Raw genomic sequence first — 21,078 nt, 5'->3', positions numbered from 1 at the left:
ATTTTATTGCATTGAAATGTAAATTCAAAATAATTACCTTTAGAAAATCCTGCAGAAATAATTTATACATTCCATGCTGTAGATATGCAAATAGGTCTTTTTTTTTCCATTTTCTTCACTTTTATACATGATTATCTAATCATGAAACAATAACATTAAAGATTAGAGAAAACATTTCCTAAGTTGTAATAATTAATAATTGATTGTATTACTTTGCTACTGCTGTGAGTAAGTGAAATTATACTGTACCTATTGAATAAAAATTATGAAATAATTAATTGAATCATTCATAAATAATTGGGGGAAAATGCTCTTATAAAGCTTCTGTAATACAATTAGTTGGTTTATTTATCGTCGCGTCGGAGCAACAGTAAGACATCTAATCCCAGGAATAACACTAATATATTCTACTGTTGCTCTGAGGCGTCGTTATTCCTTTTTTCACTTTTTCATACTAATTTTAATTCTTTAATTTCTTTTTTAAAATGTTTTTGTGGAAAATTAGTTTTTATGAGCAAGATGCATTTTACCATTTCTTAAATTTTTAGGTAGAAGTTGCTTGTAATGCATATCATCAGGAAGGTGAGGATGAAGATGATGAAGATAGTGAAGAAGTTGTTGAAACAGATGATGGAGTATCACCAAAAGAAGTTGGTCATAACATATACATTTTATGCCATCAGCTTGCACAACATAATAAAGAGTTAGCAGCAATGCTTAAGCCTAATCTTGCTGATCCAGAATCTAAAATGAATCAGGCATTGCAGTACTATGCAAGTCATACTGCACAAATTGAGGTCAGTCGGCAATTTGTGTACTTGAAATAAGTATACTTTGATTCGTAAAAATTTAATATGGCTTAATTTGTTATAAAAATGTTTGGAAATGACATACTTTTTTTTGCCATTTTCATAAAAATTTTCACCTTAACACTACTGAATATGCAAGTTTTGGAATTACAATATTACACTTTTATACATGCTGTTGAATTAGTGATGGTAACTGCAATTTACAAAATATTTACTTAAATAGATAATTTTAATTATATTCATAACATAATCAATTTTTATATCGGATCAATTTTTTGCCTTAAATTAGAAAAAAAGAAACTTTAACTGTTTGCTGCAAATTTAAATGAATTATGCTTGTAGAGTAAGAGCCCATGAGTGCCAGACCTTCGTCATAGTATAAAGCTCAAAAGTTTTCTGCATAAGGACATCACAGCAGGTAAGAAAGGATTACTATTATTTAAGCTGAATCGTGCTGGCTTTGGCAGGAAACAGGTAGCCAAGTTGCATCAAAAACTGAGTCATTCCATGTCAAGTGACCTTGTCATCTCCACCTGACCTATCTGATTTGAATGAAATTTTGTAGAGGTGCAGACATGCCTTTGAAACTCACCTGTACAAATTCTCAACTTCCGAGACCCAAATCCTGAGGATCTAGGATCGAAAGAAAAAGGGGGCTTCAAAATTGCGAATCAGCTTTGTGAAACGAATTGCCATGTTTGGTACGGTTTCCCCGCACCATTGGAGACCATTTTGGAGTCCACTTTTTCTTTTCTTTTTGAGGTATCGTAGATCCTCATGACATACTTGCCAACTCTACTGTTTTTAACGGGAGACTCCCGTTTTTTTTTCTTCCATCTCCCCGGTTTCCTGTTTTTTACGATTTTCTCCCTTTTGCGCAGTTTTTTCAGTTAATCATCAAAAAGTTTCACTTTCTTCTAATAGATGGCGCCCCTTTCTAGTCATCTACTAATGTCAGGGAATAAGACTTTTTCCAATTAAAGACTCATTTTATAGAAATTTATTTTTTGGAAGCTTTCCACATTGCATGTTCAAGGAAGAACGTGCTTTGCCGAAAATTGCAGCAGATTTCAATCCTTGTGCATCTTGAAAATATTTTAATTATTTTGAATGTTTGAAGTTGTTTGACAAGTGTTGCCCTTCACCTACTCATTGAATATTTTATTTTCATTATATATTGATTTTTTTTTATTTTGGATTTTAGTAATTAAATTTTTGTAGCTACCTTTTTGGTAGAGACTGGGAATGTATGAAATTAAGCAAATTCTCCTTGTTATTTGGTTTTTCCTTGGCGTTATATTTTTCTTGCTGCTACCAATTAGCTTCTATCTTCAAAAAATTCACATTTCATTTAAAATTTAGCATTCATGTTATTTGAAAGCATAATTTAATAATTCTGTTGTGAAGATACATCATTGGTGAATCATCTATATACCTCTTGTGGAATCTCCTGTTTTTTTTTCTTCGAAAGTTGGCAAGTATGTCATGATTTTTGTCTTGGAAGCTGAAAACTTTCGTAGGTTAGTTTCAAAGGTATGTCTGCACATTTGTAGAACCTCCTCAAAATCGGAGATAGTTGGATGGGGACTACCAGGTCACGTGACATTGAATGAACCTATGATGTTTAGCTTTTTTCAGCAATTTTGCACACCTTTGCTACCTGTTTCCTGCCAAAGCTAGCTCCACTCAGCTTAATTAATAGCGAACCTTTCTTACCTGCTGTGATGTCTCTAAGCAAAAAAATTTTTGGACCTTTATAATATGACATTAGGTCGGGCATTCATGGGCTCTTGGACTATTACACTTGGCGTTAAAAATAGTGTTATACCAGCTATTTTTCATGCTACAGTACTCTTTTCTTTTTTACAATTAAATTAGCTATTAACAGAAAATTTAGTATGAGCTATTTTTATAAAATACTTTTTCAGTCTTTCTTGTTTTTACTCGAATGTTAGTTTCTCATTTTTGTTTCCAGATAGTCCGCAATGATCGTACCATGGAGCAAATAGTCTTTCCAGTCCCACAAATATGTGAATTTTTAACAAGAGAATCAAAAATGAAAGTTTATTACAGTGCAGAGAGAGATGAGCAAGGAAGCAAGGTTAGTGATATGTTGAAACAAAAAGAAAAAAAAAATGATAATCTTATTTAAGCACCTGATTTGAGAAGTTTTTTAACTGGTTGGTGCAACAAAACTTTAAAGAGTAGCTTTATCAGCTGTTTCAGGAGCTTGTTAAAAAATGTTTCATTTGCTCATAAATACTGCTTTCTACTCAATTTTTTTTAGGAAATCAATAATGGTTTTAATGCAGTCTAACATTTAGACAAAAACTAAGCAAAAGGTATATTTTAATTGTTTATAATATATCTGTACCTCAGAGCCAGACTAAGGTAAGTTCAAAAGTTGTAATTTTCCGTTTATTAGTGCATTGTATGTAGAATCCTATTCCGGAATCGAGGCGTGTGAATGTAATTCTTTAAAAAAAAAAAAGTTTTGTAATTATTTACTAGTGTTAAAATAGCTCACGCCCCATCCTTTGTATGTGCCAGACCATTTTTTTACCATCTACACTGTAAAGTAGCTATTAGGTGACTTACATTAGTCTGTCTCTGTGGTATGAGTTATATGTTTGAAAACCACTTTGCTGAGATGTAAAATAAAACTTTTCAAACTATTTTAGATATATGTTGAGGGTGATTTCTTAACTTTCAATAACTTAAGAATTGCTTGTCTCTCCAGACAATCCCTTTTCAAATTCCTCACAAATTTAAACACTAGCAAATGCAGGATGAAAGTATGTTTGTTTAATAATTTTCTTTAATTCAAATTATCATCCATTATAGTTTTTTTAAGGACAGAGTTTATCAAAATTGTTTTGTTTTTGTAAATGTTATTCACTTTTCTATTCATCAAGTAAGTACCCTTGTGTAGAATACTTACTGCAATCTAATGTATTTCAAAATATCTTACAGGTTCTTGCAAGTAATGTAGCAATCCATATTCTACATTGCTAATGAAACATTTTTTTATTATTATTATTATTATTATTCCCTAACTTGAAAATGTTTTATGATTTATCTCGACTCTCAGTATTAATACTTGTAAAAAAAATTTTTGTATCAGCTTTACCCAAAAGTTCTGGTTTTGAAAAGGAAGAAAATTATGCAGTTTTAAAATCATTTTTGGTAGACCTAATACTTTACATAATATATTGTAATGATTTTTAAAAAAAAAATCTAAAGTGCTAGTTTTAATATAATTTGTTCAAATATTTTTTTAAACTACATTTTTTTCGCTACATTTATATTGTTTTTTTTTTCCTGCCAGTAGTTAATGCTATGAATTTTCCACCAGTTTTCATTTATGTATATACAGTAGGGGCCCAGTTAATGTTATCATTCGCTTTATGTTATATCAAAATGAAGATGTCCCGGAACACTTGTATATTAGGATGTGTTTAAAAAAGTTGGATATTGTAATCAGTGTCTTCATTTATTATTATCACTTTTTAATAATTCAATTTTTTCCCTTTTTTTTTGTAAAACTTCTGGGAAAACAAGTTCTTTTCTTATCAGTAAAGCAGAAGAATTTTTCTGCCTGCTCAGTTACACTAAAAACTTCACTCTAAATGGTCAAACATTTTAGCCCTAGAGAAAAGGCACAATAATTTACCTGTCAAGCAAAAAATTGATATTTTTAAAGTGCTTTGACAATTTAGCTGCAATGAGTCGAAGAACTGCTGCAGAACAACTAAAAATTTCTCAGGATGAGATTGAAAACAAGGTGAAGCTAAATAAAAATTTAAACAACAAGCGAAATTGTGCTGGAAAAGATGGTGAAGTTGAATCTGCTTTTAAACTGTAGTTTATGAATTTCAGGGAAAAGAATGTGCGAGTAAAAAGTCCTTTAATGAGACAAAACACAAATTTTGCTATTAAAAATGACAAAAAAGACATTGTAGCATTGGACGGATGGTTTAATTAGTATTAGGGAAAAAGAGCTGTTCCATTCTGCTCATTTAGTAATTTATAATTCAAAACTTTGTTTAGTTGTGTCATTGTAATTTTTGCATTTATATAAATAAATGCTTCTTAATTGAAAAAAATCATTTTGTGTTTTCTCCGTTCTTTTCGGTTATTGTTATCATTCGATTATTGTTATAAAACTGTATTTATACCAAAATGATCGCATTAAGCGGCGCTTACTGTATACATATAGAGATTTTGTTTTGTTTTTCTTTTTTTGGACATTTTTGCAAATTTTACATCTGTTGAAGATTTGTACTTTTCATTCAACAGGTTTCAGATTTTTTTGAGAGAACTGATGATTTGTTTAATGAAATGAAGTGGCAGAAAAAGTTGAGAGGTAGTTTACATTTTTATTGCAAAAAAAAAAAAATACATATCTCATTAAGGTAATTTTATCTTATATTGTAGTATGATTGTATTCTTTAAGCTGCAGACTATAATCTCAAATTCAAAGGAAACAATATTAAGAAACTATGTTCTACAAAATATTAGATGATTCGAAAATAATATGTTCATTTATGATCTATTAATTACAGGGCTCTCAACGGTTCCCTTTATTCCACAAAACGCCCTTTTTTAGTTTCCAGTCCCCCCCCCCCCTTTTTTTAATTTCAAAATCTGGTCTTCTTTTTCCTTTAAAATTGCTATTTCATTTCGAATTTTTCCTGGAATGTCTTTTATCTATTTGCACTGTTTTTGTTTTTTTAAAAAAAGTATGAATAAGTTGTTCACACCCCTAACACAATATGTACGTAACACAAATTTTGAATCAAATAGTGTCATGACAGCCAGTTTAAAGTATTATCAATTATTTTTCTGTCAATTTATTAGTAAAAATTTGTTGAATTTGTTAATGCTTTCACTGTCATGGCTATTGCATGTGATAAGCCGTGTCTAAATGGTTGCTCCATGGTTAACATTTGCAATTTTAGTTTCACAATCAAAGTGTTTTATAATTGACAAAGTAACCAGTTATTGATTACTGCTAATTAAGCAATGCATCCTTTATTTTAACCTTTTAAAAATTAAGACCAAGGTCCTTTTTTTAGAATACAATTCCCTTTTCCCCTAGGGATAAGCTAAAAATCTGTTGGGAGCCATCTGAAAATTGTTTGCTCTGCTATTTATGTGTAGTCTACTATGATGCAGAGGGGACAGTGCAATATTGAATTCATATATATATATATATATATATATATATATATATATATATATATATATATATATATATATATATATATATATATATATATATATATATTAATGTATTCAAATAATCTAAGTGCTAGTAAAGTTGTAGTTTTCACTTTTTATGCTTTACAACATTGTTATTTATGTCTTGTAATGCATTTTTTAATTAATAGTCATCACAATAAAATATTAAGGTTTGAAAGGGTTAGTGACAATTTGACTTGTCAAATATTGTGGAATAATTGGAAGTGGAGTTTAGCTAAGTCAGTGTAATCAGCAATATTTTAAGTTTGCAAATTGTACAAGGTTTGTTTTTCGTGTATGTCCTTTAAATTTAAATAATGAAATTAAATGCTTTTCTAAGAAACAAAATTTGTTTTGGAAGACTGACTTCTAAAACAGATCTAATGGAAATGCTCTATGTTGTTAATTTTCATACCAGTATCATATTTGTAATAAATATGTATTTCAGGTCAACCTTTATTGTATTGGGTCAGCAGACACATGTCTATGTGGAGTACCATTGCATTCAATTTAGCAGTTCTAGTCAATGTCATCGTTGCTATCTTCTATCCGTTTCCTGATTTTTCAGGTCAGGTTCATTTCTTTTTAACAAAAGTTATTCCTAAGAGCTGACTTTAATATTTGTTGTTATCACAATTATCACTTAGAATTTTTATGTTTTTATTTGTGGTCTATCAACATTTGCATTTTTATTCATCTATTTGCTTCATATAAACGAGAAAGAAGAGCATGTGTTAATGTTTCTACATTTTCTTAATATTTCTCTGTATTAGTTTAGTGATGCATTTTTTGAACTCTTTTGATTAGTTTAACCTATTTTGTTGTGTGTTAAATCATTTTATAGCAACAGTATTTGTACAGTCAGCTTTCTTTTTGGCATATAATATGAAATATATTTATTCCAATTTTCATCAAGTAACTTTAAATGCATTTAAAACTCATTTACGTACTGAAAATACAAAAGAAAAAAAAAGAAATATATTTATATTTTTGTTTTTTACAGGAAAAATAGACTCTCGAATTTCTGGTTTGATTTGGACTGTTATGTTTGCTTCTTTAGCTGCAGTTATTACTGTTCCAGGAACTACTGTTATTCGTGCTTATGTTTTTTCTACAATTTTGAGAATGATATATTCTGTTGGCCTCCAGCCAACTCTTTGGATGTTAGGAACTGTAAACGTAATAATTTCTTTCATGAATTTATTTAAATATAAATTATCAGATGTATGCATGTAGAATATGTTTAAATATTGCATATACGTACTAAAATACAAATACATATTTTGGGTAGTACACAATTCTTTCTTATATAGATGTAGTCGAGTCAATCAGTAGATATGTCTCTGATATTGTCTCACATTTTAATTTTATTGACTAAATTTGAGGGTGAGAGGGCAGGAATTTCACGAAAATTTCTCAAATCCCTGATTTTTAAATCTTTTGTGAAAAAAAAACTTTTAACACTTCCAATAAAGTTCTTAAAAAATACAGCTCATCATGTAAACTTTGACTGTTTATAATCGACTGAAGGCTTTAATAATGGAACTGTATGTATTTTTAAGGTCAAAAAATCAATAACAGTTCTTTAAGGTTCATTCAAATGAAATCAGGTCAGTGCATCTAACTTTACATTAAAGTTGGACGATGCCACGTAACTGCATGTATGGAGACACCATCTATTGGTAAAGAGACTGGCGCATGCACAACGTTTCATGTTGCACAGTGACAGTGTGGTTTAACGCCAAAGAGATGGTCGTCACACAAGTTATCGTCCATAACGAAACATGTCCTTTTTTGACCACAAGGGCCCACTCAGGGGGAGGAGGCCCACTGCTTGTTGAGTTCCTGAAGCGGAGAACCACCATCAATGCCCAGCGTTATCAAGCCATTTTATAGAGCCTTAGACGAGCCATTAAGTCGAAACAGCCAGGCATGTTGTCCAAAGGCGTCCACGTACGGCCAATACAGACGACATTGCGGTAGTTTTGGTAGGAAACGCTGGAGTTGGAACATCCACAGTGCACCCTTTTACCATGCAGACCTTTCACTGTGTGACTTTCATGTTTTTGAACCTATAAAACAAACTATTCGCAGACGACACACCGGATATCGCGGAAATCATAATGGACGACGAAGTGTATGACTAGGTTCTGTCTTGGATCCTATAGCAACCTACTAGCTTCTTCAAAGGTGTAATTAAACCCCCTGGTGTTGCAATGAGGTCGATGTACCAACAGTTTTGGCAACTATTTTTGAGTTAATAAAATCGCTGCCATTACTTTACACTGGTGACCTGGTTTCATTTGAATGCCCCTTATATAAAGTTAGCATGTTATTCATCATGCTTTTATCAATTGGTTAGAGAGCTTACTCCGTCTTCACTACATTCATAGAGCTTCCTTAAAAATTGTATTATTGCAACTTTAATGCATGAAAATTTACACAGTTGAAAAGGAGACAATACATGTCTCCTAATGATGAATTCTAAAATGAATGCTGCTGATGATGATGATGTCGGGTCTATGATGCATTTATATGGCTCTGAAACTGTCGTAGACAGTCTTTGCAACTTCGACAGCCTTATATGTATAGAGTATGTCTACTGGATCTTCTAAGCTGATGTTAAAAAGTTTGTCCTGAATTGCTGAATAGCTGAAGATGTGTTGACGAGACAGTGGGATGTCATCTGGGCAATGAGGACAAAAGTTGGTGTAACTACACTGTCCGTCCGCAGAAATCCTCATCTCCTTTAAGTGATTTGTCCAAAGTCTGGTTATAGTAGTCGATATGGCTCTGTCGCAGTTCAAATCCCGAATGGAGTTTCTTTTCACTTGTTGACCGATTACTCTTCGGCCAGCAACAGCATTAGCGTCAACGAGGGTTTGGGAGTTATATGGTTGAGGAGCATTACAGGATGCCTTTGTGAGCTCATCGGCCTTGAATGCTGTACTGATTAAATTCCTTTACCCGGCATAAAGTATGCTGCAAAATTTAACAGAGTCAAATGTCAGAAAATTTTCATAATAGTTGATTGCGACAACTTGCCCTTCCTCATTAGCACACAAAAAATGTAGGAATGGATTAATATTATGCAGTGCTTTTTCTGCATGTTTCTTGTCTCCTTTTGTAACCTTAAGCTGGTATTCAAGCGTTCTTAATTTTCACATACAATCAAGAGAATATCAAGTACTTTTAATCAACAGCATTACCTTGGCTATGCATTTGTGTATTTGAAAAGGATTGGAAATTACCAAAAATTTATTTGAAAATATAGTTAATCATTTTTTTAATTTGTAAGAAATTTGTTTCTTAGTTTTTCTCAAACAGTAAAGTACTCATCCTCATATATAAAAGCGCTCACTGGTATATATTAAAAAATGTTTTATATGATTTTTTGTTTGAATTCATTAGATGCATGAAATGTTTATAGTTAAAATTTGTTTCTCAAATTGATATAAGTCGAAATTTTGTTCTGAACTTTATTAAATTAATACATGTGTTTGGGGTGGAAAAGGATCAGGAAATTTTCAAACACTTTCTGTTTACATTGCTGGATAGATTTTTAGTTCTGAATAAACCTAAAGCGTTATTAGGATACTGCGTCATTTTTTTTAATCCGATAATTTAAACAAAGAAATATATATATTATTTCTGTGACATCTGAGGAATAAAAAAACGAAATTGTAAAGGTAAAAGATGTTTTTATTTAATAATAGATGCTTATGCAAACATGAAAATGAAATAAGATTTTTATGAAAATATTGGACTTCATGTTTCATATGAATTGTATTTGATCAATAAACTAATTACTGCATTAAAAAGTATTAAAATTTCATGGAACTTATTTATTATGTTTCTTTCAGGTTATAATAACAGCTGTTCATCTAGTCAGTATAATGGGCAATCATGGAACATTTACAAAAAGTTTTCGTCAAATACTTATAGACTTTGAGCTACTATATCATTTTGTGTATCTAATATTTTGTATTCTGGGTCTATGCGCACATCCTTTTTTCTACAGTGTATTAGTAAGTATTTTTTGCTCATATATTTGCTAAAATTTGTTTATTTAATGTCTTTATGCATCTATTTAATTATTTTTCAATTTTTTGGTTTCAGTCAATATTTTTTATGTGGTTTCAGTCAATTGACCCTTAAACCCTCCTACATGACAGGTCTGGCGACTGCAGAGCATGATTCGTGGCATGCCGGTTACTTTTTTTAAACAAATGTTCGTAAAATTGTGCTGGGAGAAGAAAAATATATAAATAATCATACAGTGATGTGTTAAATGATTTTTGTCCCTATTTTGTTTATTTTTAAAGAGTATGTTATGTTTCTGGAATTTGATTTCATTTGTTTAATAAGGACTCAAAATTTATTTTAATCATTTTGTCTTTTCAGCTTTTAGATGTTGTTTATCAAGAAGAAACTTTGAAAAATGTAATAAAATCTGTCACTAGAAATGGACGGTCTATCATTTTAACTGCAGTTTTAGCTCTCATATTAGTTTATCTTTTTTCAATCATTGGTTATTTGTTCTTCCGTGATGATTTCCTGATGGAAGTTAATGCCCGAACAGAAAATGATTTGCCTGGTAAGTTTTGTTTTCTCGTAAGCTACTGTTTAAATTATGAAGATGTATATATTTTGTGACTTAATTGGTATAGACAATAGTGGGTTTTCATGCATTTTCAATGAATGCCTAAACTAGTTGTAAAATAAATGGAACAAAACAAAGCCTGTTGTATCAGTTGAGAAATAATGTATCATTTTATAATGTTTTTAGAATTATAACAATATGCTTTGTAGCATTTTGATAAAATATTGGGGTTTAAAAACTTTCTCGTTTAAATTGTTCAGTTGTAGATGGCAATCATGTAAAATCTTATATAGAATCTTACATAGAAAAGTTAATCAGCAGCAGACTCTTACCTCAAGTAGACTAGTCTTCATTTGCTTTTCTTCAATAGAAATAAAGTGCATTTTTGTAGTTTTTTTCTCCAGTAATCACACTACTTATGTGTTTCTTGGTTGTTTACGATCTCATGTATCTAACGTATAAAGGTGTAAATTATATTAATGCCTTTGATAGTTTTAATGTTTACTTTGTGTGTTTGAATTAAATTCATAATTTAATACTCCTCTGTTTATGAAAGCAGTTTTGCCTTTAAACAAATTGCAGCTTTTTAAATGTAGTAAATCTTATGTAGATTTTATGAAAATTATGTGATTTCTGTTTTGAAAGTGTTATACAGTGAAGCACCATTTATATGTTTCTCTTTTATCCGTTTTTATCAATTATATGTTTTTTAAATTGGTCCCTGCCGAGTCTAATGCACATTAACCTATACCTATTTTATGTTTTTCTCATACAATCCCTTAAAAAACGTATAAACAGTGCTTATACGCATAAATACGTATTAATACTGATTTGTTTGGCATTCACTGTATTTATCAAAGTTTGATTGAAATCAAAAAAAATTTATTGCTTTTAAAAAGCATTAACTTAAATCTAAACTTATGATGTCAAAGAACTTATTCAATTGATTTTCTCACAAAAAAAGTTATTTTTCAACTTTACTGGATGACTTAAAATGTTATGAAATATATTTTAAGGTGCTATCGGTGTTGACGAGACTTCCCGAGGTGCATCTACTCATCCTTTCCAAGTGCCAATCCCTCAAGAGGGTTCTTCCAAGAATGATAACTGCCCCATGAGGACGGAAAACATTTACAAGCCCATTCTCCCAGAAAATATTACTAGTAGTGAGAATGGTAAGTTTTATTTCATTATAGACAGCATTTTATTTTTCACAACAACTACAGATTCTCTTGTTTATTGTATTCCTGCCTTCAAACGATAATGGAAACTAATGTAGAAAATAAAATATACACAAAACAGTAAACTCCTGATTATCTGCAGTCGGACTATCCGTGGGTCTTCTCACATTTTTTTGAACTGTTATTGTTTTTTAAACTTATGATTGTGTTATTGTTCGTTTTTACCTTTTACGTGTGTATTTTTTTTACATTCAATGTTAGCAGATGCAATGTAACAATGTTTTAAGCTATTTAAATGTAAGTGTTAGTGATTTTCATATTTTTTAGCTATTGTATACGGTAGTATTGTTTTTTACTCGTTGTTCAGATAATCAACAGTTGCTGTGGATAAGTAAAACCAAATAAAACGAGTTTATTGTACAGTAGCCCCTCTTTATATCGCTCTTTTCTTCTGTCTCCCAAAATATTAAAGCCTAAAATAGGAAAAAAAAATTTGCTTTAAGTTTGAAACCATTTCTGAAAACATATGGTATTGCTTCAGAGAAGGTCTCTTTCTTCTTTATTTTGTCAATGAACAAAAAGAATCTATTCCTCTGAATTCGCTGGAAAATTGGCAGCAGTTCCTGTCATCCAAATGTACATACCCGCGCAGCATATTTCAGTTTAAGATAGTCTGTAAACTACTTGACATCTTCTTTTGTATTGGCACATTGCCTTTACAATGAGTGAGAGACATTAAGCTGGTGTCATACTAGCCCATGTAGAAAAGAACATACGCCTTTCTTTTAGTACAGAAAAGATTTGTGCTTGGTTGCACAAACCCGGATTTGCATCAAAGAAAAGAATGTTCTGGACGTGCAAATGAGTTTTCTGTAAACAATGTGGTTACTTTTACTTTTCACATCCTTTCTACAGCAAGTCAAACGGATTAGAAAGTCTAATGGGAATAAGAGTGTATTTTAATGCTAACTCTTATCTCGCAGTAGTTCAGAAAGAGTCTTCATTCGCCATTTGATGTTTTTAACTTTCTGACAGTGAAAATTTACTTAAATTTCAATCTTGTTTAAATTTTAGTAGGTGTGATAGTACATTCGTGAACTACATCGAAACCATTAGAAAATCATGTCAAAAACAACAAATGTTAACTTACTTGTGTATTGGACTTGAAACTATTTTTTAATGACCTCCGATATATCGTGCTTTCGGATATATCGCTCTTTTTCTTTGTCCCCCGAAAAGCGCGATATAACAAAGAGCTACTGTATTATCATTTTTATAGTTGATTTTACATTTGATTACTTATTTAATATTTACATATTCAGGAATGCTGATATGAATTCATATCCTGTTATTACAAACAATTATTTTTTAATCTAAAAAAAGACATGTTTACACCACTGATATTTTAAAACTTTTTTTTTTTATATTTATCTTCACCTACAAAAATTCAAGTTGTGGCAACCAGCTTGAGAGTTTCATTATTTTTTCACCAAAGCTCAGTAATAACCCTCTATCAGATCCTTTGTGTATATTTTTCGTTTTTACTACTGTAAACCTATTTTAAGTTGAAAATTTTAGTTGAATGCCTTATATTGTATTAAATTATTTCACACATGCGTTACACTTCAACTAATTGCCATATAAGGAGGGAAAACTTTCATTTGGGTAAAAAACTGGCTAACCGGAAGGAAACAAAGGGTAGTTGTAAGGGGAAATTATTCTAATTGGAGCGAGGTCTTAAGGGGGGGTTCCTCAAGGATCAGTGTTCGGGCCTGTTTTGTTCATTGTCTTTATGAACGATATTCACAAAAATATTTCTGGGAGCATGAATTGTTTTGCTGATGATGTCAAAGTTATGGGGACTGTAGAAAATGAAGAACAAGAAAATCAGCTGCAAGAGGATCTAGATCATATTACGGAGTGGGCTGATAAATGGGGTATTTCTGTTAATGTTGGGAAATGTCAAGTGCTACATTTAGGGCATGGAAATAAGTGTACAAGTTATTATTTGCAAGGTTCAGTCATTAGTCAAGCAGACAGAGTTACTGATCTGGGGGTCTTAATAAGTCAGGATTTAAAGTTTAGTCAACAGTGCAGCATTGCTGGTAACAAGGCCAATAAGATGCTTGGGTTTATCAATCGATCTATTTCAAACAAATCTAAAGAAGTTCTTCTGCCCTTACATAGAAGTTTGGTAAGACCTCATTTGGAGTATGCTGTTCAGTTTTGGTCTCCTTATCTTAAGAAAGACATTAATGTATTGGAAAGGGTTCAAAGGCGGGCTACAAGGCTAATAAATGGACTTTCTCACTTAGACTATAATTCCAGATTTAGAAGGCTAAAAATGTAGTCTTGAGCAAAGAAGAGACCGAGGGGACATGATTCAGTTGTTTAAATTTATTAAAATGAAAGATGTTACGGGGCTGAAGTTTAGCACTGAAACAGGGACAAGGGCTCATTGTTTTAAGCTATTTAAATCTCAGGCTAACATGGATATTAGGAAAAATTATTATTTTAGCAGGGTAGTGGAACCTTGGAACAGCTTACCGGAAGAGGTGGTAATGAGCAAGGGAGTAGATAGTTTTAAGAGGGCCATTGATCTTCACTGGGGATTGTAAATTGACTAGGACCAGTCTAGCTGGGCCCAGAGCCTGTTGCTGGTCGTCACTTTTGTATTTGTATATACTGATGTATGGCATTCAATGAAAAAGAGCTTTTTTGTCGTAAATTAACATCAGAAAATTCAAATGAGGCAGTGAGAAGCAAAATGATGTAAGTGGACAGTTTAAAGTTTTGAATAAAATGAGGTTAAAGATAACGTCCTAGGTAGGCTTTCTTTGAAAAGTTTTTCTAAATCATGCTGTATAACAGCACCTATCAGGTTCTACTAGCACTATCTCTTGCCCCAAAACAGAGGAGAGGTTCACCTACCATGTGTACTGATTATCTCCAAATTTTTAATTTTGCCACTTGCATCCTTTTGCTTCTCACTGCCTCAAATAAAAAATAAAAAAAAAAAGAGGGGAAGAAAACCATGCCATCTCAACCTACTTCAGGCTCATCCCTTTAGTCATGGAACAACTTTAACTTTCGCTTCAGAACTGTTCCAATGATTCTTGTGCAGTAAACTGCTTCATTCCAACTATCAACTGAACAGGCATTCCTGCAGGCGTCCTACAACTTTGGTTGGAAACGGGTATACATAATGTGTTAGTGGCACACACTTAGTGGCATTTATCTATTTTGTATTAGATGTAAATAAGTAGTTTCCACTATAAAAAATATTATTCCCTCGCACACGTGATCAGATATATTGCTAATGTTCTTGCTTGTGTATTTGATCCAATGAAAAAAAAAAGCCTCAAGAATTTCGCTATTTTTATGCTTTGTGTTCTGAATCAAAATTTAGCATTTCAAATTGGGGAAAAAACTAGTTTCATTATTTAAAACATCTTATTTTTGGGTTGCTTTTAATTTTTTCAAACTGTCAATGTGGAGGAATATTTTTCCACCTTGAAAAATCTCTGGCAATATCCCTGCCTGTGATTACACATCCTCTACAGTCAAATTATTCTTATCATTGTATTAGCTTATATTTCAATCCAGGTTACACGAGTTTTTAAGCGCTTGTTCAAGTTATTTACAACAATGTCAGTGAAACTAAGAACTATATAGATTATAGCAATTAAAAACGTGTTGCTTGATCTTTTCGAATAAAGAATATGATTTTGCCTTAGGAACAGTATCTGTTGATGTAAAATCGCCATTCGAGGATGATGATGGTGATGATACAACAACCGAAAGAGCTTGCGATTCTTTACTCATGTGTATAGTCACTACTTTAAATCAAGGTCTTAGAAATGGAGGTGGTATCGGAGATGTTCTTAGAGCTCCTAGCTCACAGGTTTGTAGATTATACTTACTAACTATACTATTTTCTAGTACTAAATATGATGCCCCCCCCCCCCCCATAGTTGAGATTTTGGAGTTTTGGCCAATGAGATGCTTATTTCCCTTACTTCCAAAATTAGAAAATTTTAATTTAATCCCCATCTGAAATCTCTGGATACTTTAATTGTTCTGGTGTTATGATTGGTCATCAATTCATTTCCTCAGATAAAATGGGGACTTTTCTGATTTTTTTTTTTTGGGGGGGGGTGAGGATGGGAGAGTTATATTTAACATTTTTTTTAAATGTGTTTATTTAGTAAATGGTATTTGAAATAGATCAAATGTTTAATTCAAACAAATGGTTAATGTATGTGTTTGAATTTTGGCTCAGGATACTTTATCTTCTCTTCATTAAATAATAAGTAATATGGGGAAAGCAATAGTAGATCTAAAAATGTGTGGCCTGTTACAGTGGTGCTTTAAATTTTCTTAAGCTTACTTTTCACATCCGATCCAAGCTGTGACACAGTGAAAGGTGAGTTTTGAAGATAAAACATCTTCCCAGAAGCCTTGGTTTTAACACTATTGCCAATCTTAATACTATATATATATATATATATATATATATATATATATATATATATATATAGATAGATAGATAGATAGATAGATAGATAGATATAGAAATGGTGAATTTTGTGTAGAAAATCATCAGTTTTGAACTCTCTCTCAAAAGTATTAAAACTGCTTAGTTAAAGTTTTGTTGTTTTCTGATTAGTTTTTACTGTATGAATTTTTTGTAATTTTTTATTTTGGAAATTCCTTTTCAGGAACCTCTGTTTGTGGCCAGGGTAATATATGATCTGCTGTTCTTTTTTGTTGTCATTATTATTGTTCTGAATTTAATCTTTGGTGTTATCATTGATACATTTGCTGATCTGAGAAGCGAGAAGCAACAAAAGGAGGAAATATTGAAAAATACATGTTTCATTTGTGGTATGTATAGTTCATTTGCATTATTGAACAGTGATTTTTTTGACTTGAGATTAAATCCTTGCAAACGGAAATCAATGTCATGAAATGTTATCAAAGTGGATTAGACTTAGAGAGACTGTTATGTGCAGTCCCAGGGTGGCCATTCACTCTGGAAACCTGGAAAACAGGGAAATCTCAGTGAACATACCTCTGGAAAACGGAAATTTGTGATCAACTCTGGAAATTATGCCAGGCCATGTATCGGCTTTTACCACGAAAGTGGTCACATGATTTTTCTCCAATTGGCTTTTTGTGTGCTGCATTGAGAAAGTTTGTTTTGTACTTTAATGCTCTATATTTTTTTAAAAAGGGAGGGGGAAACTGTCCTGCTGCGTTTTTCTTGAAAATAAACATTATAAAAAGAAAAAAAGGGAAATGTAATGCACATTTACGATAGAAAATGCTTGTTTCCTCCTTCCTCTTATTGTAGGTTTTGTTTCTTAATAGAGTTTTTAAGCAAGCTCTAAATCTGTGCAGTTAGTTGTACAAAACATTAGTGAGTTCAGCATTTAATGTTTATTTTTATTGTTAAAAATTGGATTTTTTTTTTTTTTTTTGGAGAGAGAGTGTGTGTTCGGGATTTTTTTTTTATTATTATTACTGATTTTTTTTTTTTTTTTGAATTCTTTTTTGTTGAAACTTTACCCTGCCAATTTTGTTATTGAATTTTAATATAATTTATTAAGCTGTTGATGAAGAAAATTACTTAAATAGTGGTGAAACTTTTTTTTTTGTTGAAACATTAACATGTGAAAATTATTTACATTTGGGATATAATTTGTGAAATATGTAATTTCAGGTCTAAACAGAGCTTCATTTGACAACAAAACTGTGTCTTTCGAAGAGCACATACGCTGTGAACATAACATGTGGCACTATCTATATTTTATAGTTTTAGTAAGAGTGAAGGATCCAACAGAATTTACTGGTCCTGAGAGTTATGTTGCTTCTATGATAAAGGTTAGTCTTCTCAAATTTTCTAACTTATATTTATTTGCTGCCTGTCTGCATTGCCTGTCTTTGCGCGGTCTACCTCAAAAATAAAAGTTATGTCAAGTGATGGCATGTTCAACAATCAGGCTTCAATTAGATAAAAATACTGTAAAATTTCCCATCAAAATAATCGTTCTTAACCCTCTGATGGTCCTGGGTCATGAGTAAGATTTGTGATTTGACAATTTTGTTTTCTAAACTTTTTGTTTTCAAAATTGAAGTCTATTTTAGTTTATCTTTGTTTACAATGGAATTTCGAGGGCTCTTACCAGAAATTCTCCGAAATGGGAAGTTATAGAAATTAAACTTTAGGTTATCGTCTGTTTAAAATTAATGGAACAGTGAAGCATCGGGAGCTCTACGAAAACAGTTTGAATTCAAACAATTAAAAAAAGCAAAACTATCATTGGTCACATTTGAGAGAGAAGGAGGCTCAGTGATCTCAATTGGGAGCATTTAAAAACTGAAGTATACTCTACCCAATTTTAAACTACTTTAGTTACTTTAGTAAGGAATCCGACAACTCTCCTTCGGAATTTTTCGACATTGAAATATTAAAATATCTTATAATATGCTTGAAAACCTTAAAAGGAAAGGGGGCAGTTTTCCCGAGTGTTTCCCCCAATATTTTTTGGAGATCTCTGTGCCCTTCCGCTTTCGAGCTAATCTTTGACCCTTAACTTGATCAACCCTCCTTGCCTCTTAAAAGTTTAAACAAAACTTCACAAAAGCAAAATTGTTTCCAAAAGGTAAAGATTTGCTCAAGCCTGCCTTGAAACGTCACTCTCTTGTTCACAAAAATCTGATTAGAATATATCTGAATGTTTTTTGCATTACCTTTAAAACCAAACATCAAAAAGCTTTTTGATACTTTTAAAATAATTACTATCGAAAACACATGATCTTTGTATGTATCTAGAAAACCAAAAAGTAAAAGAAGCTGACCTTTTGTGTTTTACAAAATTTATCTGAAAGCGCATGGCCCCTTTTTTGATCTTGGGGAAATACTAGTTCCCTTTGAGCCTATTTTTCTGAAACTGAAATCAATTTTAGGCTATAGTGCAGATAAAAGGCTTACAGAGCTCTCCCACGAAAATTTTAAAAAGTGAAATTATAAGCTATCTTTAGTGACTTTAAGGGAATGGCGAAGATTCAAAGACTTCGGCAATTTTTTGATTTTTAAATCTGAAAAACATAATTGAGGGTCTTGATGCAAGAACCAAGAACTAGGCAAGTCCAGACTCACTTATTTTGGTAACACCATCAAATAACATCAGTGTCCAGTTGAAAGGCTAATATCGTTACCACATTATTTACTAGAAAGCAGAGGTCTGATCTTATATTTGTGTCCCATTGTGGGCACCAATCTGAACTTCTATATTCTCTACACGCAAAAATGAATTTGGAAAAAGAAAGTTTGGACTAAACTGGTTCTTACATCAAAGTGCTCAACCTTAATTGTAGACTTAAGAGTATTGTTGAAGACTTTAGGACTGCAAAGGAATCTCATACCTGAAATACCTTAGGTACCCTGTAAAGTATAAATCTGACCCTGAGTACAACTGTTTCTCAAAAAAGAAAAAAAACTCCCCCTCCCCGGAGCACTATCCTAAATATGCCTTCAGGAACTCTCTCTCATCTTGTCCTGTTTCAGATTCAGTTTATCGTAGTCCAGACTTCTTTTCCCATATGATTCTGAGATGAAAATACTCAAACAGGTATAGCGATTATTTACAGTAGACTAATAAAAGGCATGCATTGAAATTTTGGGGCCCTTCAGAAATGACTTTTACCCCCACCCCCCACCCCCATGTCTGTCTTGTTTACCCCTACGTACCTTCATATATTTCATCCCTCATATAAAAAATCTCGAACCTCCTTCAGGCTCGGAACCAAGCCAACAGGTGACCCTTTTCCTCCCACCCACCCAGGGGCGTAGATAAGGGGGGGGGTTTGGGGACAAACCCCCTCCCCCAAAACGTTAGTCTCAAAAAAAAAAAAAAAGAGAGAAAGAAGAGGGAAGAGAAAGAAAGAAAAAAAAATCAAAACGACTTTTTTCTGAGTAACAAAGGTCAAAAATTCACTTCGCTCCCCCTCCCCCCAATGCCATTGAAAATCTGCTCCATGTGTGACCCTCAAGCATAAAGACGTCTCCCTCTGCTGCGACAATTTTTTGATAATTGAGTGAAATTTGACACTTCGCTTTAGAAATGAGATTGATTTGTTAAATCCACGTATATGCAGCCTTTCTTTGTCATAGATTCTGCAAATTGTTAAATATATTTAATTGAATGACCCGCGCAGTGGGAATATTGCATACATTCGAATCTGTATATTTCGAATTTCACATTAAAGAAAAAAAATAGAGATAAAGAGTTTTGAAATATGGGGGCTTAAGAAACTTTTTATAGAAATTTGAAATATGAAAAATGATGGTGAAAATTTGAAATCGATACTAAAGACAATATGGGCTCTTGATTAAAATTCCTCTTTATTAGTTTTGTTAGGTATTTATTCTATTATTACATTATTGAGTGCTTTATTGCGAGTTTAAGGAATCATTTTGACAGTAAAAGAAACTTTAAGCATATCTTTTTCAAGAAAGTCTTTTATTGCTTTTTGGTCCCTGATTTTTTTTTTTTTTTTTGGATTTATTATTTATCCTCTTGAGGTTAGCAATTGCAGCAAATCTAACTTGGCCAGTATTCAACAATTTTCTTTTTTTCATCACTTGAAAAAAACGTATACTTTCTTTTCACTCCTATCATTTCAGTTTTCTAAGGAATCGCAATTTTAAGAAAGAGAGCAACCAAAGAACAGTACTAATCCAGATAACTGCAAAATGGCTTTTAACTTGAAGGACCTTTAACCATGAACTTGAAATGTTCATCTTACATATGTCAAACCTGTGAATTTCACCCCTTTACTCTTCTTTCAAGAAAGTTCGGATTAAAAAGTAGAAAATAAAAAAGACTTCTGTTTATAATACCCGAAATTGCTGTTGCCCTCTCAAAAAGATATTTATGTAAATTCTAAAGCAGCTAATAAAATTAAAAATAAAGACTTGAAAGGAGAACTGATGGTATGATGTTGAGCAAATAACTTTCTACCGCCAATATTTCTTCCCTAACTTTTTTATTCAAATTTTATTAACTGCTTTAGAATTAGCATAAATGTAAATACATAAAAAGGAACATATAAATATAACGATATGAAAAGCAATTTCATTTTTTTCGGGCTATTAATTCAAGAAGTCTTTTTTTATTTTGTTTCATTCTTTTAGTGCAAACCAAGTTAGTAAAAATAGTCTTTATAGTCTGAC

General features: G+C 31.8%; 1 protein-coding gene across 1 annotated transcript in view; it reads left to right on the top strand.

Annotated features, from left to right (window-relative positions):
• Positions 1 to 21,078, top strand: part of LOC129230091 (inositol 1,4,5-trisphosphate receptor-like) — a 135,374-nt gene that overhangs the window by 100,422 nt on the left and 13,874 nt on the right. Inside the window, exons 46-56 of the mRNA XM_054864485.1 lie at positions 549 to 797; positions 2,785 to 2,910; positions 5,109 to 5,175; positions 6,502 to 6,621; positions 7,057 to 7,232; positions 9,917 to 10,081; positions 10,458 to 10,650; positions 11,673 to 11,831; positions 15,575 to 15,741; positions 16,559 to 16,724; positions 17,563 to 17,723. Of these exons, the coding sequence (XP_054720460.1) occupies positions 549 to 797; positions 2,785 to 2,910; positions 5,109 to 5,175; positions 6,502 to 6,621; positions 7,057 to 7,232; positions 9,917 to 10,081; positions 10,458 to 10,650; positions 11,673 to 11,831; positions 15,575 to 15,741; positions 16,559 to 16,724; positions 17,563 to 17,723 (1,749 nt within the window). The remainder of the gene's footprint in view (positions 1 to 548; positions 798 to 2,784; positions 2,911 to 5,108; positions 5,176 to 6,501; positions 6,622 to 7,056; positions 7,233 to 9,916; positions 10,082 to 10,457; positions 10,651 to 11,672; positions 11,832 to 15,574; positions 15,742 to 16,558; positions 16,725 to 17,562; positions 17,724 to 21,078) is intronic.

The sequence above is a fragment of the Uloborus diversus genome, chromosome 9 (genome assembly GCF_026930045.1).
Source record: "Uloborus diversus isolate 005 chromosome 9, Udiv.v.3.1, whole genome shotgun sequence".
NCBI classification, from domain to species: domain Eukaryota; kingdom Metazoa; phylum Arthropoda; class Arachnida; order Araneae; family Uloboridae; genus Uloborus; species Uloborus diversus.
This window is presented reverse-complemented; position numbering and strand designations above follow the sequence as displayed.